Source organism: Triturus cristatus, chromosome 4_2 (assembly GCF_964204655.1).
Source record: "Triturus cristatus chromosome 4_2, aTriCri1.1, whole genome shotgun sequence".
In the NCBI taxonomy this organism is placed as follows: domain Eukaryota; kingdom Metazoa; phylum Chordata; class Amphibia; order Caudata; family Salamandridae; genus Triturus; species Triturus cristatus.
Genome location: NC_140586.1, coordinates 938,387,453 through 938,412,121, shown reverse-complemented (window position 1 = coordinate 938,412,121; position 24,669 = coordinate 938,387,453). Strand labels below are relative to the sequence as shown.

Genomic DNA, 24,669 nt, shown 5'->3' with positions numbered 1-24,669 from the left:
AATGGGTGCCTCAGATTGTGGCACACGAGGGCAGCCACTGGGAAAGCACTTCAGGCTGCTGCACGTCACAGGCACTCCGGGCAGGTTGATCCGAGCGCCGGGGGTCTCATTAAATTGCTGGCACTTCGCAGAGGCCAGTACGGACCTCGGTCCTCGGAAAGCTTAAAGCGCTAACAGCTGCGAGCGGGGACACCTCTCACCGGGTGCCCTCCAGGGCCGGGGGGCTTGCCCCCGATGCGCCGGGCTGGCAGTGGGAGAAGCCGTGCGACGTCACGGCTGACTCCTCTCTCCCCTTCCGGCCAGAAAGGTCGAAGGCGATTGCGCTGGTTTACGGGGTTGGATTCACACCGGTGGCAGACCAAACAGATCCCACGACCTTCATTATTGATCCTGCACTCCTCTGAAGTGAAATACTCGGCCGGGCAATCACACAACTGCAGCTCTATTTGCGCAGAGGGCAGCATTCACCAGCTGGGTTTATATAAATGAGGGATTCTTTTTGCTTGTAAACACAAAGCCAGAACATTATTTCTGTCAAGAATGAATTTCATTCACTTTCCTTCTGTTCTAAATACAGATTTATTTTCCAGGCCAAGGGTCCAGAACTGTAAAGTAGAGTTCTGCATTCTATTTTTTAAGTGCTGTAATTCTTTACTGTTCAATTTGTACTTGACCATCAAGTTTTCAGAAACCTGTTAATAACCAAGGGCCTGATTTAGATCTCGGCGGACGGGTTACTCCATCACAACGGTGACGAATATCCCGTCCGCCGAAATATTAATCCCACTGGATATAATGGAATTCATATTTCAGCGGATGGAATATCTGTCACCATTGTGATGGAGTAACCCGTCCGCCGAGATCTAAATCAGGCCGTAAATGTTTCAACTTCTCTGTCTCCTCGGATTTGATTGAATGATGATGGAAATGATCAAATTCAGTTTTATTGTGTGATTACTTAAACCCATAACAATTTTAAAATCACATAATTCATGTATACAAGGATTTTTGTTTTAAAAAGACACAATTAGTGCTAAAAAGGTGCATTCATCTTGCTATTAAAGTGAGGTGTAGTTAAAATGTCCGGCTAATGACTGATTGCCTAAAAAGTTAAAAGCCTTGGTTGACAAAACAATCATACCATTACTTTAAAAAGATGGAGAGGGAGGCTTAGAAATACATTTTCAAGCCGTAAGTAAGTAAGAACAATTAGTATTAGGTAAAAAGAAAATTGTCAAAAAAACTATACCGGGTGATCAAAAGTTCATGAGTTTATTGTGGGGCTGCGTAACGGTGCGGCCAGAGAAAGGGAGGTTTGCGGCCCCGTATTTGCCCAGTGATTTGGCCGCTCTGGTGGCAAATTTGGTGAACCGAATGTTCAGCTTTATATTTTCAGAGCTCATGGCGACATGTAGGAGCTCCGAGTTTGTTCCATTCGTCACGCAGTAAGTTCCTTCTGTCATTGAGCAATGGGGGACACGCGCAGGCTATGTGCTCCATTGCTTCAGAGTGGTAACTGCATTTTCTACATTCTGTACTGACATTTGGGTGCCGCCATTTAAGTAAATGCTCTAAAAAAGGCCATTCTCAATCTCAGGACCATAAATTTTAACTTCTAAAAAAGTGCACACATGCATGATACACAAGATAATTCAACACCCGGTTTGAAGTCAGAAATAACCGCCCAGGCATGTTTCCTTCTGGACAGTTTTGCCCGGTCTGAATGAAAGGACCATAGCTGGACACTTCTCTTAATAACAGTCTTTAACGCCGGCTGTGATGGATTTGTTCCCCAGTATTCCTTGACGCCGAGTAGCTGCAAGGAATGGTTGAGATGATGCCGATGTTTTTGGCTAGATTGGCTGGTCAATATTTAATTCCAAGGTCTAACCTCCAAGATGCCTTCCCGGAAATTGCGCAGTCTATTGCAAAGCTTGATAAACGCGCCGGCCTCGACACCATGATGGTCTAATAGTCCAAGTTCAAGTCTGATTTGGGCTGGCGGCGAGGATCTTGGCATGCTCGTTTAAAATGCTGGTGGTTAATTTGTTTAGAGGGGCACTTAATGCGCCCATCATGATCTCATGCCCATATGATAGGGAGTTGGTTATCTTTGTCTTCATCACCTTTAGCAATGGGGTAAGGCTTGGGCCAATTAGTTGTTTCGAAAGTTCGCTGAGGCAACCTCGAGTGATCAGGCTTTTGCCCTTAATGCCTCTTTCTGCTTTACAAAGGAGCCTCTGGCGTCCCAAAAAAATCCTAAATATTTGTTTATTATTAAAGAACCACCCACCTCTCTGCTGCTTCCGCTTCCCAAAATAAATTATTTTTATTTTTGATAAATTCGATTCAAGGGACGTTATTGTTGTGTAGGGGAGCAGCTGATCAAGTACCCTCTGTAGTCCTACTTTTGTATGGCTCAGTAAAACAAGGTTGTCAGCATATAACAGATTGCTAATGCGGGATCCAGCTATTTGAGGGGGATGAGAATGGACATTGGCAAGTAAAGGAGATAGGTCTGAAATAAACAAGTTAAAAAGGAGTGGAGCCAACACGCAGCCTTGTTTGACACTGCTATTGGTCGAAATCTTCCTTGAGACATGTCACCCATCTCCCAACTTTATTCTAATCCAGGTTTTCGAATGAAGTTAAATTATGGCTTTTAAGAGGGCCGGAGGTATGCCCCAGCTCTCTAATTTTTTGCCACAGATGGCCCTGCGGCACCCGGTCAAAAGCCGCTTTGAAGTCCACAAAGCAGAAGTGAAGTTGGATACCTTGGATACCCGCTTTCTCCATCAAAACAGATAATGCAAGTAGGTTATTAGCTGTTCTGGAGTTGGCCACAAAGCCGGTCTGGTGGAAGAAAAGACGCTTTGTTGATTCGGCTCATGCCGACAGCTTTTACAGCAAAATACTGGCATAGTATTTAGATTCAATGTCAAGGAGAGCTATAATTCGGAAGTTCTTAGGGTCATTTCTCTTTCTACTTTTATAGATTGGGTGGATAATAGCGCCTTTCCAGGACACCGGGGTGTTGTGGTTTAGCCTACAGTATGAAAACAGGGGGGCTAAGAGGTACGACCACAAATCTACATCCGATTTAAACAGGGCTTGAGGAAGACCGTTAGGCCCAGGAGCTCCTTCTGACCTTGCTTTCTTGATTTTACGGGCAATGTTGTTTCTTAACACTTCTGGTGTCATCAAGGTCTCCGTCAGTGGGTCTTTGCTTTGCTCCATTCCATCAAATGTTTTTGCTTCCAGGACATGATTAGCTAAGTTGTTAGGCTTGGTCTTACCTATGCGTTTGGCTTCAAAAGGTAATAACTCTAAATTAGTTGATGGGGGGGCGGGGCTAGAATGACCGTCCCGGTTTGACTGGTCGTGGAAATGTTCAGATAAAAACTGAGTCCATTTCTGAGGTTATATTTGTGCTACCATGCCTACTTCTACCTAAAGGACCCCTGTTAACTAGAGACCAGAACAACTTTGTGTTGGAGTTCTTGCTTGCGTGAACCAGCTTCAGCCAGAACTGAGCAGACACTATTTGTTTGTCCCTGTATATAGATGATTTGAAGGCTTTTAGTGCTTGCTTGTAGTTAAATAAGCTTGTGTTGCCTGGGTTTTTCCTAGCCAGGCATAGGGCCACGTTTCTTTGAGATTTTAACTTTTTTGTTGCTAATGAAATGCAAGGTTGTGTAATGTGCTGACGAGTACGGCTCGTAGACGGAAATTCGGACTATGATCACCATTTGTTCTACAAGTGTGAAAAAAACATTTAGGAAATAGAATAACAAAGTGGACATTTGAATTAGGAAAAGATAAATTGTGAACAACCAAGTATAATGAGTTAACAAAAATATATGTTTATTTGTACCAATGTTATTTTTTTATAATATTATATATAATTTTATCTTTTTGTTTCCAAAAATTGAGAGAACAACGTATCATGGAGACAGACACTCAATATAAAAAACAGTGTATCAAAAAAGCATTTGCAATGCAATTGCGATTATCAATATTCAGCACATAGTTGGTCCATGGTCCCTACTGAAGATATACATGCATACTTCCACATTCATCCATTTCCTATTTCTATAGAGATGCACTGTCTAATTTTTAACATAATTGTTGCTACATCGTAAGGACAGACTAAAAGAGTAACATCAGTTCAATTGTTGTCACATAGTTTCACAGTTAAAACGTAATCATAATTTTCATGGCTGAAGAATTTTGTGTCCTCATTTGTTCTACATCAGAGCTTCAGAGGTAAATGTCAGCACTGCAAGGGTTAACCCAGAGAGCTGCAGCTCACATTCTCCTGCTTCAGAGGTAAATGTCATGCACTGCGAGGGTTAACCCAGGGAGCTGCAGCTCACATTCTCCTGCTTCAGAGGTAAATGTCATGCACTGCAAGGGTTAACCCAGAGAGCTGCAGCTCACATTCTCCTGCTTTCACTTCTGCTTTTCTACACAGTTCTCTTGCCGCTGTCACAGAACCATTAATGATGCATAAAATTACCAAAACCACAGCCAGCTCTGAAGAATCTTCATTTTGTGCTTGTTAAATTGTTTTGAGTGTGTTGGGTTTATATGTTTTATCACTAATCTCCAGAATTAGCTGAAAATACCCTTGTTAGTGCAAGCATTGTTCATGGTGTTGATTTTACAGGCAGCATGGTCAGGTGTGCTTGGATTTCTTTCGTTTTAACTCTCTCACAGAATAAAAACCAACAATGTTTCTTTACTTTTAGTCCACTTTGTGCTAGTCTCCCAATGGGTTTCCTGATATTTCATGTTTTTCCTAGCTGTAGGGAAATAAACAATAGCACAGAATAGACACTTTCATTGATGGTGATGTGCTCGCTGATTTGTTTTTAGGTTTGAAGATTGACAAAAGCTTTTTGCACGTTCACTGCCATGATATGGCTTTTCTCCTGTGTGTCTTTGCTGATGAAGCCTTAATGTTGAAGAATCACAAAAGCTACTTCAACATTCACTGCAATGGTATGGTTTTTCTCCAGTGTGTGTCTTCGCTGATGTCTATATAGGACTGATAAGCGACAAAATCTCTTCCCACATTCATTGCACTGGAATGGTTTTTCCCCTGTGTGTGTTTGTTGATGATACATTAATCCTGAAGAGGAACTAAAACTACTTCCACATTCACTGCACTTGAATGGTTTTGTTGTAGCGATTCTGCACATACAGAACTATGCACAAGAAAATAGGCCATGCAAGATTGGTTGTACTGCACTTACACCTAAAAACCCACAATCCCTAGACCGACTAGCTCTAGTGTCTCATTAGCTCCCCAGACCTTCCGAAGACACCTAATGCTTAGACAAACCCAGAACACGAAGCTTCCGACCTCTCAGAGTCGCGGCAGCAATGTACACCCTTTTGTTCATTCACCCTTGCTTGTCCACACCAAATAATGCAGAGTCTATGTAAAGTTTAAAATGTTTATTTTTCAACTAACAAACTCTGTGCATTGTTCTATAATGCAGTAAACGAGCTAGCACCAGCGGAATAATACATAAGATTAAAACAATGATCAAAGTTACAATACCATAAAATAGGAAGGGGGAGATCATTCTGAATGACCAGTGGATATTACGGCTATAATGCCTAGACCACCCTCCCCGGTAGGATTATGTATATTATATAAAAGAAGATCTCTGGGCCAATTCTGGGGAACACCTCACCTTAGAACGTAGGAGTAAGGTTACATCATAGACTCAGCAAGGCTCTAGTTCGTAGAAGGAAATCTTCCGTCTGTCTTGAGAAAGCTGCTGCGTGTTAGTATAATGCAAGCATTTCTCAATCGTGCCAGGAAGTGCCTAATGTTATGTCTAGGTAGTACGGACTGACCAGAATTGGAAAGCACAGCGGCTTGTTTTTCGACCTTGTACGCTGTGAGCAAACTATAACAATATGAGCTCATGTGGGCACAAAGGCGTCTTGAACAAGAAGATAAAGAGTGTCGTGCGCAAAAATAAAAAGACACGCAGCTAAAATGGTTGCTAACTCAGGCTAACTTTAGCAAAGAATAGCGTGACCCTAGGGGCCACACTACAGTTTTTCCCCAGTGTGTGCTCACTGATGCTGTTTTAGGTTTGATAATTGACAAAAGCTATTCCAACATTCATTGCACTTTAATGTTTTTCCCTAGTGTGTGTTTTCTGATGCTGCTTTAGGTTTGATAAGCGACAAAATCTCTTCCCACATTCAGTGCACTGGAATACTTTTTCCCCTGTGTGTGATTTCTGATGCTGTTTTAGGTTTGATAAGCGACAAAATCTCTTCCCACATTCATTGCACTGGAATGGTTTTTCTCCAGTGTGTGTTTTCTGATGCTGGTTTAGGTTTGATATGCGACAAAATCTCTTCCCACATTCACTACAATGGTATGGTTTTTCTCCAGTGTGTGTTCGCTGATGAATCCTTAATGTTGAAGAATAACTAAAACTATTTTCACATTCACTGCACTTGAATGGTTTTTCTCTTGTGTGTGTTCGCTGATGCTGTTTTAGGTTTGATAAATATATAAAGCCCCTCCCACATTCATTGAACTTGAACGTTTTTTCCCCTATGTGTGTTCTCTGATGCTTTTTTAGGTGTGTTAATCGACTAAACCTCTTCATACAATCACTGCAATTATATGGTTTTTCTCCAGTGTGTGTTCTCTGATGGTATTTTAGACCTGATAATCGAATAAAGCTCTTCAGACATTCACTGCACTTAAATGGTTTTTCTCCTGTGTGTGTTCGCTGATGATTCTTTAATGTTGAAGAATCACTAAAACTACTTACACATTCACTGCAATGATATGGTTTTTCCCCAGTGTGTACTCGCTGATGTCTATGTAGGTATGATAAGCGACAAAATCTCTTCCCACATTCATTGCACTTGAATGGTTTTTCCCCAGTGTGTGTTTTCTGATGCTGCTTTAGGTACCATAATTTACAAAAGCTCTTCAGACATTCACTGCAATTATATGGTTTTTCCCCTGTGTGTGTTTGTTGATGATATGTTAATACTGAAGAGGTACTAAAACTACTTCCACATTCACTGCAATTATATGGTTTTTCCCCTGTGTGTGTTCGTTGATGAACCTTTAATGTTGATGAGTCACTAAAACTACTTCCACATTCACTGCAATGATATGGTTTTTCACCTGTGTGTGTTCTCTGATGGAGTTTTAGGTGTATTAATTGACTTAAGCGCTTCCCACATTCATTGCACTGGAATGGTTTTTCTCCAGTATGTGTTCGCTGATGTCCATGTAGGACTGATAAGCGACAAAATCTCTTCCCACATTCATTGCACTGGAATGGTTTTTCCCCAGTGTGTGTTCTCTGATGCTGTTTTAGTTGTGCTAATTGACTAAAGCTCTTCAGACATTCACTGCAAGGATATGGTTTTTCTCCAGTGTGTGTTCTCTGATGCCGTTTTAGGTGTGATAATCGACTAAAGTTCTTCAGACATTCACTGCAAGGATATGGTTTTTCTTCAATGTGTGTTCTCTGATGTCGTTTTAGGTATGATAAATAGATAAAGCTCTTCCCACATTCATTGCACTTGAATGGTTTTTCACCAGTGTGTGTTCGCTGATGACTCATGAGTTTAGATGATTCCGTAAAACTACTTTCACATTCACTGCAATGATATGGTTTTTCCCCCGTGTGTGTTCGCTGATGCTTTTTTAGGCCTGATAATTGAATAAAGCTCTTCAGACATTCATTGCATTTGTATGGCTTTTCCGCTGTGTGTGTTCTCTGATGCAGTGTTAGGCTTGGAAAATATACTCTGTGTTTTATATAGCAGAACCCCCATTTCAGTTAACTGTGCTTTTCGCTGGTTGCTTTGGAATGGCCTGAAAGAGTTTACAATACACCTCTAGCACTGAATGGTGGTCTGATATCAGTTTAGGAAGCAGAGCACTGCTGTAACCACCTCATGATCAGAGCTGGTATTGGACATGTTTAAACAAAAAGTGGTTGATCAGTGTTGTCTTAATTTTCTAGAGGTCATTTCTTCATCTTGAGGCACGGAGGTGCACAGCTGAGACCCGTAGAACCACTGAATTGCCCTTGACGGTACTTCCAAGATCTGTCAGTTTATGTACAGGTTCGGCTGCCTCTGTCGGCACTTATGTTTTCCTGAATACTGGAACTCAATGTTTCTGACTTTGCTTTCGCAGATTTACAGTATTATCGTCATTATTCTTAAACATTTTGTGCAATCAAGGATTTCTGTCGGATGTAAAGAGATTTAAATTACTTAAATGGAAAATACCAGAATGTGCATATACAATTTTTAATTGATTGTAAAAGCATCTCATTTATTACTATTGTTGAAACTTATGAAGACATATTTAAGACACATTTAACCATACAGAGATATTTGCATAAAAGTTCCTTTGAACATGCCACAATCTTATTTATTTCAGCAAAGGTGTTCATTGAGTAACTTAGCAAAAAAAGGGCGCTCGCAGAGCACTCGTATACTAGTTACAGCTTTAGGTAGATGCATATGGTCAAGGTTTTGTTAAAACAAGAACAGCTCTTGGAGTAAGCGATGGATCAGGAATACTCAAGACAGCAAGGTGGACACCAGGATGTTGTGCCACACATCAAATCTTACGGAGGTGCCTGGTTTCATTCACTACTAACTTTTTTTCAGCAGGATTCCCCCCGCTGTTGTCTCAAGGCCTGATTACGAGGGCCTTTTGTGCGCGGATTGTGTCTGGGGCCCTTGTGGAGTAAAGGGGCTCTATCTGGGCCTTGTAGGCCCTGCATCATGTATCGACCCTCTCCCCATATAAAGCCCAATCTAAAATGGCGGCGCCTCTAAGACTCTAGGAATCTCGATATTGACATAGGACTTGGCATGTCCGTATGGACATGAAAGAAGGACTATCATGTTCTATAGCTTATATTTTTCAAAACATAAAAACTAAGCCTTCAGAATCACATGGTTTCAATGTGCAAAAAGCTTGCAATATATACATATTTACAAACAAATGTTCGACTAACAGCAGTCTAATTATAGTTAATGTCCACCTAATCACTCGATCTGCTGACATCCATTGTATGGAAAAACTATAGGAAACTAAGCAAAGGATGACACTATATGTAAAAATAATACATATAATAGAATCAATAGAAATGAGAAGTAAAAAAGTTGATGGAAAAGAGTATATATATAGCAGAAGAAAGTCCAGGTCAAAGTGAACATGCATACCTTTGATCAATGTATTCGTTCTTGGAAATAAAACAAGTCTTGAAAAGTTGACGAGGTGCAGTATATTTCACATGCACATCAAATTTCTGTAAAAGAACACAATGTCGAAAGTAAAAATATCTGGCATTGTGTTCCCAGCTTTCCTACTAAAGCCATAAACCTCTAATATAAATCTTTCTAATAGCGTGCACTGTCTAGTACCCTTCAACATATTTTTTCAATACCATATGATAATACACTAAAAAAGAAAAACATGGCTAAATAAGTAGTATACATAGTATAACTTTGGTTCCCTTTGGCAGTCAAATGGTAAGTCCCTATCACAGCAGAAGTGAGACGCAGTATTGAAAATCATACAAAAATCTTAATGCACTTTAGTATACAAAAACGGGAGGACGTAACTCGATAAATCGTGAACAACATCATGACAAAAGTAGTACGCTCCTCACCAGAGTAGTCATGGCCTAACAGTATACTGAGACCGAAAAAACTTTAACCGGTACAATGCACGTGACCTAACCATGGTGAATTTAGGAAATCAGTAGTGTGCCCCTATTAAAAAGCAGAAGCGAGGCTCAATCTGTGCGTGCTATATTTCAATATCCTAGAACAAGGGGACGTGACTCGATAAATAATGGAAAAAATTGTGACAAGAGTGGTAAACTCCCAAAGGATAATGTCACGGCAGTATATAAACCATGGCCAAGGGCATCAAATATGCATCACCCCCACGGCCCCTCTCTCTATACGTCATCCGCCAAGTCTCTCCTTACCGGCAATAGCCTGAGCAGGGTTCCCAGTGTAACGGCGTGTTCCTCGAAGTTGTTCAAGAGATCCGCCATGATGTATAAATATACGGGACTCCACCCCCTAACAAGCTATTAGCCAATGGGTGTAGTTATAAACCAAGAATACTAGTCACCTCTTGGAAATCTTCAATGCTGTGTCCAACTACACACCCCTAAAAAGGCTCCATCAGACTGGTATTCAAAGGGACACCCTCAAATGCCATGCATCCTTTCTCACCGGAATAACCCAGCGTGTCTGCCTGCTACCCCACAACTCAGCCTCCAAAAACACCATCTGCTGAGTCCCCAAAGGGTCCTCTCTGAGTCCAACTGTGTTCAATACCTACATGACCCCACTGGCCAACATCATCAGGACCCATGGACTGAACATCAAATCATATGCATATGACACCCAGCTTATCCTCTATCGTTCTGCAGACCCCTCCACCACCAAAGCCAACTTCCACTTATGCATGACCAGCGTTGCCCACTGGATGCAGAACAACTGCCTCATCCTCAACACTGACAAAATGGAGGTGCACATCTTTGGGAGCAGCACATCCCCGTGGAATGACTCCTGGTGGCCTGCAGAACTAAGACCCTCACCCACGGAACACACCAGGAACCTCGGCATCATACCAGACATCAACTCAGCGTGAGAAACCAGATCAACTCAGTATCCTCAGCCTGCTGATTTTCCGCATGCTCCTGAAAATCTTCAAGTGGCTCCCAGCCAGCACTAAACGTGCGGTCACCCAGGCCCTCGTCACCAGCCACCCGAACTACAGCAACACACTCTATAGAATCACTTCACACCTGCCAAAGAGACCACAGACTATACAGAACTCAGCCACAATACTTGTCCTCGACCTCCCCAAATGGGCCTACATCACCACACACCTAAGAAGCCTCCACTGGCTCCCTGTCCAAAATAGGTGCCAATTCAAGATGCTCACCCACACCTACAAGGCCCTGCACAATCGATGTCTGGCTTCCATCAATCACCATTTGAACTTCCACCAGCTCTCCATAAACATGCGCTCCACCTCCCAAACCCCCACATCCGCCACAGCACATGTTGCGGACGATCTTTCTCCTACCTCCCTAACCCTAAAAGAATTCATAATGGACCTGAAGATCTGGCTGTTCGATTAATTCCACCCAGCAGCAGAACCCCTGGTGCCTTGATAATAAGAAGCGCTCTACAAATCCCTTTGATTGATTGGCCTACTTATCTGAAGACAAAACAATATTGCTTCTCCATACAGTGCTTATGTCCTGTGAGAAATTGGGTTGTTGATTGACTAAGGAGTGAGCCCTGGTCAAGCAACAGCTACAATCCCTTGCATGGTAAACTACAAAAAGTCACTAAATTAACATGTTCTTAATCTTGGCTAGCACGGCACAAAAAGCAGTCAGTCTTAACTTAAAGGCAATGTGTAAAGTATTTATGCAGCACACAAACAGTAATAAACTGAAAACACAAGATTCCGAAACCACTTTTGAAAAATAGAGTTCATTTCAATAAATTATTTGACACCAAAATGACATATATCCAATCAGTAGAAGCAGAGTTATGAATTTTCAGAGTTTAAGGTTCAAGGTTCAAAACAGCACCTAAAAGATAAACGCGCCAACCGCGGACATCTGGTCACGCAGGACCGGGTTAAAGTCAAAACCTAAGGGGACCACAATGGAGAGCGGTTGGGATACAAGAATTTAATTGGGCCCAGTCAGCGGCTTAGAAAAAGTTGGGAAGAAAAATGTCTGAGACGGTAGAAGTTCAGCAGGGTAAGGTAGCAGGAGTGTCTGAGGGGGGGCATCATCGTCGGATAGCTGTGGAGCAAAGCTGTGGTGAAGATTTTTAACTTTGGACTTAGTCGTCGAAATAGAAGTTGAAAATCTTCAGCGGCACGAAGCAGAAGGCTGTAGCCAAAGACAGTTTAGCGAGGTCAGATACCTCTTTGGCAAAGGACTGCTGAAATAGATTTGCTGCTGGGGAGAAGAATGTAGCAGGAGAAGCTGCAGAGTCAAGCCAACGGCGATGCAAATCGGGCAGAAAGGCGAGCAGGTGGGTCCCAGTCTTATCCTGTTTCTCAGAGCACTTAATTGCAAAAGTTTATCCTCAGTTTTTGGGAAATGGCTATCTGGGTACCTTCAGCACCACAACCAAGAGTCCAGGAGTGGATGGAGACCTCTTGAGGGTTCATGACTAACTCGGGCTTTGTCCATGTACGGGTTCAAGATGGTAGGAGCCTGTTCTACTCCTTTGACTCTGAACAGGAGGCCAGTAAACTAGCCTTTGGAGCAACTTTTGGTAGTCCTGGGTGCAGGTGTAGATGCAGAGCTCAACAGCAGGGCTGACCTCTGAGGGTTCAAGGCAGGCTCCAGGCAGCAACGCAAGCCTTCCAGGTACAGGAGCAGTCCTTTGAAAGACCTTCCAAAGATCCAGTAGTGAACTCAAGGGTGGGTCTGAAGGTCCTATTTCTATACTCTGGTACCCTTCTCCTGGAAGGTGGGAGAGGTTTCTGGAAAAGTCCTTTGAAGTTCTTGGAATTGCCTGACTCCCCTGGGTCCAAGCTGGCTGCTGTGACTACACAGGATTGTTAGTCCTATAGTGAGGTGACAGGGCACAGCCTATTCAGGTGCGAGTGGTTGTGTCTGCAGCTCTGCTCCTACCCCATCCTGCCTGTTGATGGCTCATGGAGGCTCAGCTAATCCCACTATTGTGTGACTGTCTGGGAGCAATACCAAAAGTCAAACTGTCAGCTATACCTAGTCATGTGACCCAAGACAGGCTGCAGGCATAAAGGACATTAAAAATAGAACTTTACTGTTAAAAAGGGTTTTTCATTACAAATCCATAGGTACGCAACATAACATATGTACCTCCTCTCAATGTGGAATTTCAGCATAATAAATGTAATAAGGAATCCCCATTGTTATCCTATGGGAGGGGTAGCTGTCACAGTAGTGAAAAACGAATTTGTTTTTTTTTCACGACCAGGACAAGTAAAACTTAATGGTACACGTCCTACATTTTATTTACACAACACCCTGCCCTATCGGCTACCTAGGGCCTAATTTAGGGGCGAATTCAATGTAATACAGGGGTAGTTTAAGGCTTGGCAAGGTGGTTTAGATGTCAAGTCGACATGGCCGTGCAACACTGTCTTTAGGCTGCAGTGCCAGGCCTGGACAAGTTTTAGAATGCTACTAAGGTGGCACAATAAGTGCTGCAGGCCTACTGGTAGCATTTAGTATACAGGCCCTGGGTATATGATATACAGCACTATAAGAGACTTACAAGTAAATGTAATATGTAATTAGGTACATGTCAATCAAACCATGTTAAGGGGAGTGAGCACAAGCACTTTAGCACTGGTTAGCAGTGGTAAAGAGCACAGAGTCCTAAGGCCAATAAATACAAATTCAGCAAAAAGGAGGAGGATGAAGGCAAAACGTTTGGGGGTGACCCTGCCGAGAGGGCCAGGTAAATCATGTTTTTCCTATGTGTAGAGAAATGAACAATCACAGTGAATAAACACTTTCAGCTTTCCTTCTGGTCTGGGGCTCTATCATCTAGATTTTCTCGTGTGGTATTTTAATGTTGCAAATAATTATTATTTTAACATTTTCAGATATTCCTTCAACCCCCAATACCTTTACTTGTTTGTTCCTGTGTATGTCCACAGATGGGGCAGTTTTATTGTTGATATACTTGAGTTTTTGTCAAAACCTCTGCATGACTATGATTATTTCCAAGTGTGTTCAATGAAGGTGTGCCTTTGCTTATGGTGTTGTAGGACTGATAATCGACTAAAGCCCTTCATACAATCGGTGCATTTGTATGGTTTCCCGCTGGGTGCGTTCTTTGATGCATCCTTAGATTGAAAGAGTCACTAAAACTACTTCTACATCCACTGCAATGCTATGGTTTCCCCCCCTAGGTGCGTTCTTTGATGCATCCTTAGATTGAAAGAGTCACTAAAACTACTTCTACATCCACTGCAATGCTATGGTTTCCCCCCTAGGTGCGTTCTTTGATGCATCCTTAGATTGAAAGAGTCACTAAAACTACTTCTACATCCACTGCAATGCTATGGTTTTTTTCACATTTGTGTGTTTACTGAAGATTTTGCAGAACTGATAATTGACTAAAGTTCTTCACACATTCACAGCACTTGAATGGTTGTTCCCCCCTGTGTGTTCTTGCTGATGATTTCTTACTGCTGAAGAGTCACAAAAACTACCTCAACATTCATTGCAATGGCTCTTTTTTATTTTCCTTTTGTCCCCACCCTTATCCTGGGATTTTGAAGTATCTCGCCTCTTCTGGTCCCCTCCATTAACATGGCTTTTCTCCTTAACCCTGGCTTGGACCCATTTGTCCGCCTTCTTTCCCAATTCTTGGGGAGAGGTCAGATCACAGTCCACCAGGTACTAATGCAAAGGTTGGTTCTGATAGTTATTAAGGATGTGCACCCTCATAATCAAATTGTACCATCCTTCATAGTCCTGTACCTTGCTTCCATGAAGGTGTCCAACCATGAAGATAGAGCGCGCCGACGCAGTTTGCGCGCGGAGGGAACAGATCACGACCACCAGCCCCTTCTTCATCTGTGTCCTGCTGTGGGTATTGCGGACGTAAAGAACATCCCCTCAAAGAATGCCTGGCACAAGGTCGCACATGCTCGAAGTGTGGCACTCTAAATCACTTCGCTACTGCCTGTAGAGGAGGGCCAAGAAGCAGAGGCGCCCGTGGAAGATGTCCACTGTCAAAATAAGTAAGACAATTGTCCCTGGAAGTTTCAGAACCCCATGGCACCTCCAAAATATTGCCACGTCATCGACATCGGATAGAAGACTCCACCACAGAAGATGAGGAGGAAGTATTCCTCATTTCATTTACAGGAGTTCTCAAATGTAGTAGACAACCACAACCTACATGCATAGTCGATGTCGTGGGCTCCAGCATGAAGGCCCTTATCAACACCGAAGCCTCAGTAAACGTAATGGGGGTCCAACAGTACTGACGTCTCCAACCACTCCCACTGCTGTCACCAAGTAATTCCAAGTTCTTCACGTACAGAAGCAAGACACCATTGCCGCTCAAAGGGAAGACGACCGTTCAAATAAAAGCAGAAGGCCAGGAAGTCACAACCACCTTTCACATCGTCAATAGGGAAGCCAATACCTTTGTTGTAAGCCACACCACAGAGGACTTTGGCCTAGTGGTTATCGAGCACACAGTAAAAGCCTTCCAAACTGATGAGATTTGGGCCACTGTTTCAAGGAGCTGACTTCAAAAATCTGTCCGCAACCCTCGGCATCAAGCATCGCCATGTCACACCCCTCTGGCTGCAAGCTAATGGCGAGGCAGAATCCTCTGAGTACATTAAACAAAGCTCCCCAGTTTGCGGTGGCGAAGGCACTAACCCTGAACTCAGCTTGCATCACTTTCTGTGTGAGTACTGAGGTACACCTCACTGCACCACGCAGCGGTCCCCCTGGTCCCTGATGCTGAACGGACATCAGCAAGACACTATCCCTGTCTCCGGCCAGTGGACACCAACCCCATATGGGCCAGCTGATTCCGAAGCCAGGCGCACTGAGACCAACTAAGATGCCAGCCTGAAGAGGCGCGCTAAACCACGACAGCTCCTACCAGGGGTCCTTGTGTTAGTAAGAGACCGACAGTTGGGATGGAAGTTCTGGATGCCGTTTGAACCAGGTACATGCGCAGTCTCCCACTCGAGTGGAACCATGGCTACCACCAAAAGAGGGCTTGAGGTCGTCACAAGGAATGTATCGTGGTTCCGAAGAGTAGATCGCCCCATCCAAGAAACAACCCAATGAAGGCGCCACTTGGTACGGTCAGGGATCACAGCTTGAGCCAAGGAGAAGTCCCTTGACCCCTCCACACCTGAACCATTGAATTCAACTGAAAGTGCTGAACAGCCCCCCACCGTGAGCCAGGGTCTGGAGAGAGGAGCAGCCACTCCCCCTCAGTGTTACGAATTGAGGCCAAATCCACTGCCAAGCCAAAGACTCAGAGACTTTGTCTGCTGAATGCCAGGATGAGAGTCAACACCAAGTTGGGGAGGGATGTAACGATCCAAGCACCGCCCTTGCAGTACTGGAGTGACCGGGAAATGACACCCTGTAACATCCTCTGGCCAGGCGTGGCCACAGGATTTATAATCAAGGGGTAAGGACCGATGGGGTCTTTTGCCAGCACCCAAGTTGTGTGTGTGTGCTTGTGTATACTTTCTTCCGCGCTTCGACGCTGAGGCTGACTCCCTGAGGCCTTGCTGCAAAGACACAGTCCCTTTACTGAGGTCGGATACAGCTGGTGATGAGGCCCCATACCAGCTGGACCTGGTAACATTCTCCTGTGGGATTGTCCAAGGCAGTTGCTCCTCAGCTACGTTGTGCCCTGTTTGGTCTCAGTGGACTGGTGGGGAGGGCGTTCTGTTGCTGTGCCCGCAGGGTCTCCTGGAGCTGCCCCCCAGGCCAGAGAGCTTCTGGCCCTTTGAAGGAGCCTGCAGCGAAGATCCAGCTCTCATGTGTGCATTTTGAGAAGGGCGAGGACGTCCTGCTCCTGACTCGCCGTGTCGCCGGGGCCTGCACCTTACCCATGTGTGGTGGGGTTGGGAACCCATGCCACGGTGACTCCAGGGTTCGACAGCTGACTCCTGCCGGCTGGGGCCTGCTCCCACTGTTTCTGAGTGGGAGCATGGCAAATGCTGGGGCCGGAAAAGACATTGTGGCTACCCGAGGAAATGGAACGTGGGCTAGCACCAGCGGGGGTGCGGCCAAGTCTGATACTACCTGCGTAAAGAAAACCTTTCTTGCCAGGAAAATGCAGCGTAGAGAGGCTTTGGAATTAGTCAAAACCATAGGTAGGGAGTATGGGCCTCTACAGACTACCCCCAATATGGAGCCATACCTGTCTCGGGTGGATTCCACCTGGGACAGAGTTCTTTTAACTAGGTTTAGACTTGGAATGATAAGGTGGAATTTGAGTTTTCCTTTGGGCCAAATAAGGCATTAATTTGTCCTTGTGGCGAGTCCTCACCCCAGAGTTTGCTTCATCTTATTCTCTTTTGTAAGTACTATTTGGTGCTCTCTAAGAGGTTTTAATACCCCTAACCCGAGCCTGTGGTGTCAGAAGATGTGCTGAGGCTTTGCTTCATCTGCAAGGGTTAAAGTCCTCTACGCTGTCTGCCCCTATTTGTTCCTACTTAAAGGGTGATTTTGCCAGGAGAAAACAGATGTTGTTTTGAGAGCTCGATCCGGCTTGTTAATTCGATGACGGTGGGGCACAGTGTCCTTTGGCAGGTTTTCCTTTTAACCTGTTTGCGGGGGATTCGATTGTGTTTTTATTGATCATATTTTTTTTACTTCGTCATTCCGAGTTTTTTTAAAGGTGATTATTACTTTGTATTTTAACAATGCAGTTTATCTTTGTAATGTGCTTTTATGCTGTGTTTCACCGCCAGAATAAAATCTATCTAAACTCAGCTAATCATGTTATCCATCATTCTTTTACTCATGTTCATTTTCAGCTCATAATCTGTAAATTATGGAGCTTTGGGAATAAGGGGACTTCTCATATCTTTCATATTACCAAAGCCTAAACATGATGCTTTTTGTCATGGTCTTTTGATACTTGTCAATTCTTTTTGAGCCATTCACAGAAGGAAGAATTATAGTTTGTGTGTCTTTTACCCCCAACACAGGTACACGTGGGTGAGATGCTGGTCCAAATACTTGTTTATCAGGATTCTGTTTACGCACTAGATCTCCTGCTTGGGGGATTCACCCTTTTGTGAACAGCCAAACCTTCTCTACACTGGGGGCAGAATAAGGATGCTTGACATTCAATAGCACGTCTCTGAGCTCTTGAGTTTTCTGTAAAACAGTCAAATGTCGGTCTAGGTCATAAAAGATTTGCATCTGCCACTTTCTGAGAGTTGTAAGATGATAATCTTCCTCCGTTTTAATTAGTTTCCCTCTTGAATCCCTCAATCCAGTCATTCTCCGGTGCAGTGAATCTGCATTGTAGGGTTGCACACAGAAGGAATAGTCAGACACTGTTAGTGTAGGAACTCCTGGCTCAGTCTTCTGAAGTGTAAGCAATAAAGCAGGCATCTCTCCAGTCTGTGTAGTGATGTTACCTAAAGTCGAGTGTAGGTGTGTTGCGAGTCAATTTTCCTGTCCTTAATTATTCCCTGCACCTCCGCACAGCGGCTGATTTAAGACAGACTGAGACTGTGAACTTTCATTTGGCTCTCCAGAAAGCTAAGACTGAGGAAGGCGAGAAGGCCAGGTAGCTAAAGAGGAAGAGGTGAGATTGGCTTGCCAGGAACAAGAGGAAAGAAGAAAGGTGCAGGAGAAACAGGAGGAATGGACTCAATAAAAATTAAAAAGGGATATGGGGAGAGAAAAGGGAAAAGAAAAGACAAGGAAAAGGCAGACTATCGGAGAGTAAAATGATAGCCTTAAAGAAGAGAGCAGCAGCGAGAGCTACTTCTGGGAAAGGCAATCCCAAATCCAACTTACCAGAAGTATGTGCAAAGGTTCCTAAAGAGCTTAAGCACATGTATGTGGGGGGACAAGATATGCTGGAACGGTTTCAGGACTCGAAAAATCATAAAAATGTTACTAGGCCTGTAGGTCTAGTAACTAGAATAATCTACTCGGCCTAACTGTAATGTACTTTAACCCGTGAACTGGACTCAAATTGTGTGATCCTAGGCAAATATTTTGTCTTATGGAGCCGCCTTTTTTTCTTATTATCACATAAGAGAGCACCTTCAAATATTCAAATATGCAAGTTCACTATTTCTTCTGTACAAAAAAACTCTTTTTATTTACTAGACTTAATGTTTGCTCCCTGTGTAACAAGAATATAGCCCCTATATAGGGTACACATGATCCCTGGCTTGCCTCTTAGTTCACTAATAGCATTGTCATCCGGGCAGGAGCAGGAATATTTCCCAGTTCATGTTTAAAAACTCATATTTCATAAAAATATTACCAAAGCATGATGTGGTAGTGCAGTGTCATTTACAGATAGCATACTTTCCATTGACATGGACACAAAACTTTCCCACCAACATGTAGTTTTACTGATATAACGATATACGGCATAAACAATGTTTGGAAATTGGGTTTCAGCAAAAATATTTAACATTTGCACATTACCAAGTAAGGAGTTCTAATTTGTTTTGATCTTCAAAAATATTTTTTTCACCACAGAATTACAAAAATGGGTCTTCATAACTAGTGAAATATATTTGAAATATTTGAAATGTTCCCTTAGCTATTTCAGTGTTGTTATGTTATGTTATGTTATTTTGTATTTATAAAGCGCACAGATGCCCCAGCTAAGCGGCGTCCCGGCGCTACAAAGAACAAGCAACACAACAATAGATGTATCGTACCAGCCAAAACCACTAAACCGAAGGAAACAAAAATGTTTTCACAGCTTTCCTAAAAAGAAACAAGTCTGAAATAGACCGGATACTGACAGGCAGAGTGTTCCAGAGGCCAGCTGCTTGAACACCAAATGAGCGGCCGCCCATTCTGGCTTTTTTAAAACGGAGAACCTTAGCCAGAAATTGACCCATTGAGCGAAGTGTTCTGGCAGGAGTGTAAAAAGATATAGTCTGGGCTAGAATTGGAGGGGAAGCAAGTTTCAAAATTTTAAAAGTCAGGCACAGTACTTTAAATTCTATTCTCTGCCTGACGGGCAACCAATGAAGACTGGAAACAGCGCGTCTGACTGAACAAAACTTGGGCAAACCAATCAGCATCCGGGCGGCCGCATTTTGCACACGCTGAAGGCGTGTAAGCTCTGCTTGGTTGGTGCCCAATAAAAGACCACTGGCGTAGTCCAATCTAGAAAGAATGGTGGCCTGCACTATAAGTTGCCTAGTGGGGGCATCGAAGAATTTAAAAATGGGCCTGAAACTTTGGAGAACGCCAAAACAAGTGCCCGCCACTTTCTTTGTGTGGGGGGTAAATGATAGGTTGGCGTCAAGCAGAACCCCAAGATTCTTCACCTGAGTTACCGGTGTAGGAGCAGGACCTAGCTCCGATGGCCACCAGTTGTCTCCCCAGAGGTGAGTGTCTTTACCCAGCACCAAGACTTCAGTTTTAAAAGTGGGGGATCTCTGGACGAGGGGAGGATTCAAAACGTTCGAGATGCTGCAGACGGAATTTCAGTTGCAGGGCAGTGAGTACTTTCGGTATTTGCAGGTCCGTCATGCACTGGGCTCCGTCTTCCCGGACGTTGCCTCCATCCCGGAGTATTCCCCCCTGGAGGATAGAGTGCTGGATGGACACGTCCCGGACAGCACGATCTCACTGATCTACAAAAAACTGATCAACGACCGCTCGGGTTTGCTGACTGCCCTTCGTGAGGCTTGGGTTGCCGATGGGCTGGAGCTGGACGATGAGGACTGGATCTCCGCGGTGGCCTCCCTGAAAGAGGTGGCCATACCGGCCCGCCTTCGCTTCGTCCAGCTCAAGATACTCCACAGGGTCTACATGACGGGGCCAAGGCTCCTGCGTATGGGCTATGCTGTGGACGGGTTGTGTAAGCGCGGGTGTGGTGCTTTGGGGACCTTTCTGCATATTTTGTGGGAGTGCCCGGAGGTGGAGCGATTCTGGCGTGGTGTGCATGAGGTCCTGCGAGTGGTTACGCATGTGGCGCTGCTGCCCGAAGCGAGGAGATGCCTGTTGAATGTGTGGGAGCCTACCGATTACTCGGCGCCGCAGACGTGGTGGGTGACTCTGGGATATATGGTGGCCAAGCGCGACATTGCTCAACTGTGGGGATCCCAGAGGTCCCCGACTGTCTCGGCCTGGAAGGAACATATGGATTGGTGTATGTTTCGGGAAAAAGTGGTGTATGTGGCGAGAGGTAAGCCTGGGACATGGGTGAAAGTATGGGGCCCCTGGAACGCCTACCGCGGGGGAATCTGTGCTCCGCCGTTAATGCCCGATCCGTCGCCTGCCCCGTCCCCTTAGCCGACTCATCCCCCCGATACCGGGCATTGGGTTTTCCCCAGCCCTAGTCCTGATCTCTTCCCCTTCTTTATACTCCTATGGATGGTTTAGGGTCCCCCCTCCAGGGGAGCACATGCTGCTATTTCCGATTGTTGATTGCCTTGTGGGTTTGTTTTTTCTTGTTGTTCTTTAAGTTTAAAATGAAACCGTATAGTGGGGTCCGAATGGTGTGGCTCTCAACGCTGTTAACTCCTGTCCATGCTCCTCCGCAGCGCCACGTGTTTTATAAATGTGTATCGTATGCTCCTTTTGTGTGCTAGCGGCCGGCCGGAAGGTTGTAGGCCCATCTTTGTATATTTTTTTGAGTCCTGTAATAAACGGTTTCAAAAAAAAAAAAATAATAAAAAAAAAAGACTTCAGTTTTAGTGGCATTGAGTTGGAGACGATTATCGGTCATCCAACCCGCCACCTCCCTAAGGGCTTTTTGAAAGTTGGAAGCGTCCAGCGCCGTGTTCCCATTAAGTGCGACCGCTAACTGAGTGTCGTCAGCATATGACACTATGGTTAAACCCCATTTATCGGCAATCTCCATCAACGGTCTCACATACAAGTTGAACAGGGTCGGGCTAAGCGCCGAACCCTGTGGAACACCTTGGGAAATAGGGCGGGAGGAGGACTCATAGGGGGGAATGCACACTTTAAAAGTGCGCTCGGCCAAGAATGATCGAAACCAATCCAGAGCGGTGCCTTCCACTCCGGCTTCTCTAAGTCTCTGGAGCAGAATATGATGGGAAACAGTGTCGAAAGCGGCACTAAGATCCAAAAGGATCAGTGCCGCCGTCTGTCCAGAGTCTAACAATTTTCGAAGTTGCTCGACCATAGCCACCAGTGCTGTCTCAGTGCTATGGCCTGCTCTGAAGCCATTCTGGGAACGGTGGAGAGCGCCTGTTTGTAAAAGATGGCCAGATAGAATGTTATTAACATGTGCCTCAGTGATTTTAGAGGCCCAAGGAAGTAAAGATATGGGCCGATAGTGTTCTGGTTTAGCCGGATCTAATGTGGCCTTTTTCAGAATTGGCATAACTATGGCTTGCTTCCATTGAGTAGGCACCATCCCAGTGCTCAGAGACAGGTTGATTAGAGTGTGGAGAAGCGGGAGACAGAACTCTGCAGATTCCCTAAATTGGGCAGGTCTCAGGGGATCCATTGGAGAACCCGATTTGACCCTCACCACTAGGGAATCAAATTCTTCCTGAGAAGGTACAGGGAGCATTAGCAGTGGACGGGCGATAACATTCATAGGTTCCACGATATTTGTGGGTATAGTAGGGGGAGGAAAGGATCTGTAGATCGCATCTACTTTTTCCACAAAAAATGTGGCTAGTTCTTCGCAATAGGCCTGAGAACCATTCCCCAATACAAGGGTTTTCCTATTGGTTAGATCTTTAAGAACCTTAAAAATGAGTTTGGTGGGGTTAGTACAGTTCTTAAATTCCGAGGAGTAGAAGGAAGCTCGTGCTTTGCAGATAGCTCGGTGGTATAGCTTGATACTGGCCTGATAACCCTGTTTAAGGATAGGATCATATGCCTTGGGCCAAGCTCTTTCAGCCCTTTTGCAGGCAACCTTAAGGAGCCTGAGCGATTCATTATACCATGGGCTAGAATGGCCAGGTCTGGTCTTACTCCAGCCTGCTGGTATAAGGGTGTCTAAGGCCTGGGTCAGCCAGTTACAAAAGTATTCGTACCCGGAGGAAACATCGGTGGGGAGCACCAAAGGATGTAATAGTAGAAGCTGCTGAAAATCCACCACGTTCAGGTTCCTCCATGGTCGTTTGAAAACGACTTGTGTTAGAAAAGCCTGCCATCTTACAGCCTTTCATTTAACACGCTTTGCACAATTCAATTGTCACACAGTTCACTTTACAAAATCCTCTAACTTAAGTAAGAGAGAGAAAAATAAATGTAATAAGATAACCTGGCTTTTGACCTCTGTCTCTGAAAGCCAGCAAATGCGGCAAGATAACAAGAGTCATTTTTATTGGATTGGAGCTAGAGGATTTTCAACTCACCCGAAAGGGCGAGTAGTCCCTAAAAATAGCTCGTCCTGAATAAATCTAGCACGACAATACGAGTGGGTGAGTGGATTTTTCGAGCCCTGGGTTTGTAAGCCTTGAGATTGCTTGAGAGTGCAGGTGCAGCTGCACCTGATCAAATGGACTATGAGCGGATGAAGGGAGCTATGGTCAGGCGGTTTGGGCTGATTCCAGCTCAGTACATTCAGAGGAAAGCAAGTGAGTGGACGACGTTCCACTTGGTACTTGGATTCACGATGTACTGAGTGACTGAAATGAGAAGGTGAGAGGAATGGAGGTCAAAGGTAAACATGCTCTTAACCAGGGGATGGTGAAAGAGAGACTCAAGGAGGAGTTCTCTACGCCAGTTAGGCAATATCTGTCAGAGAAGGGTCCCGAGAAGATTGCCGTCTTGGCTAATAATTCCTCAGCTACCAGGATTAACAAAGGACTAGAGAAGCTCAGATTTAAGCCAAAGGGAGGGAGTACGTCTCAAGAGACTGGTTCAGCAACAGAGGGTTAGGGCCAGGACAATTCCCATGGGGAGGACACAGGAAAAAAAGGTACTGGGCTCCAAGTCAGTACGAAAGGAAAAGAGAGGAATGTTCTTCCAAACTCAAAGGGATCATTTGTTACAGGTGTCAAAATGAAGGGAATTCAGTGAAGAAAAATCGTCAGGTGAAATAAAGACCGTGATAGTAAGTGTGTTGACCTTAGGTGACGGGGCCCTGTTGCACTCAATCTAGCAGCGATCAACATTTTGCAAGGGGCAACAGATGTTCATAGAGACAGCCATCCAAATATCTTGGGGTCTGTGTTGTTAGGTAGGCCCAAAGGCATTAAAGTTATTGCCCTGAGAGATACAGGTGCTACCAGGACTATGGTTGAGAGGAAGTATCCCGAACAGGACAAGATTCTCCATGGTGCAAGTTGGCACAGGCTACCTGGCCAGTGGGGATGATATGGAGTGCCCGGTTGTTCGAGATGAGGCAGAAATTAATGGCAAGTCTTCCGTGGCCAATGAACAGTTGAGCGAGAAGCAAGGTGTAATTATTTGATTGACCCTGGTTACGTATCAGGACCAGAAGCCTACTTTTGGATGCGTCTATGGTTGCTTGGATAGAGAGCACAAACTTCATCTTTTTGTCATTAGATTAGACTGAAGTTGTCTTTGTGAGAGAATCTCTGCAAATGTCTAAAATCTTGAAGTGAGAATCCTGCAGCCGCACCTTGTTGCATCTTTCACAAGTGCACTGGAAGATAAAACTTCAGCTCACTAGCCTGGCTCTAAAAACAAAATCAGCAACCACAAAAGCATAGAAACAGCTCAAGACTCAAGGAGGAACCGTTGGATTGCTGACACATGGCACATGCAGCAACGCAAGCACCTCTTTGATAGACCACAAGCAATGGGAATAAAATATTGTGACACACTAATTTTCTCAGGAGGATCAACCTCACTTCAGTGTGTATGCTTGGATATGAGCTTACAATATGCAGTTTGGCAGATTTTAGTTCTAGTAGTAACTCCTACAGACACA

General features: G+C 44.5%; 2 protein-coding genes across 2 annotated transcripts in view; both read right to left on the bottom strand.

Moving 5' to 3' along the window:
- The window catches only part of LOC146838982 (uncharacterized), a 138,066-nt gene that overhangs the window by 91,012 nt on the left and 22,385 nt on the right, over positions 1 to 24,669 (bottom strand). The gene's annotated exons all lie outside the window — the stretch shown is intronic.
- LOC146838983 (uncharacterized) lies at positions 4,531 to 7,751 on the bottom strand. Its single transcript, XM_085599995.1, has 2 exons — positions 6,168 to 7,751; positions 4,531 to 5,177 (listed from the first exon to the last, which is right to left on the bottom strand). The coding sequence occupies exons 1-2, from the start codon at positions 7,620 to 7,622 to the stop codon at positions 4,959 to 4,961; spliced, it is 1,674 nt and encodes a 557-aa protein (XP_085456121.1). The 5' UTR covers positions 7,623 to 7,751; the 3' UTR covers positions 4,531 to 4,958.

What these genes read in the sequence shown, in the direction of transcription:
- LOC146838983 (XM_085599995.1), bottom strand. Translation starts at nt 7,622, where the DNA reads ATGAGTCATCAGCGAACACACACTGGTGAAAAACCATTCAAGTGCAAT. An exon ending in ATCAGAAAACACACACTAGG is followed by an intron (nt 5,178 to 6,167) that starts GAAAAACATTAA and finishes ACAACAAAACCA; the next exon opens with TTCAAGTGCAGTGAATGTGG.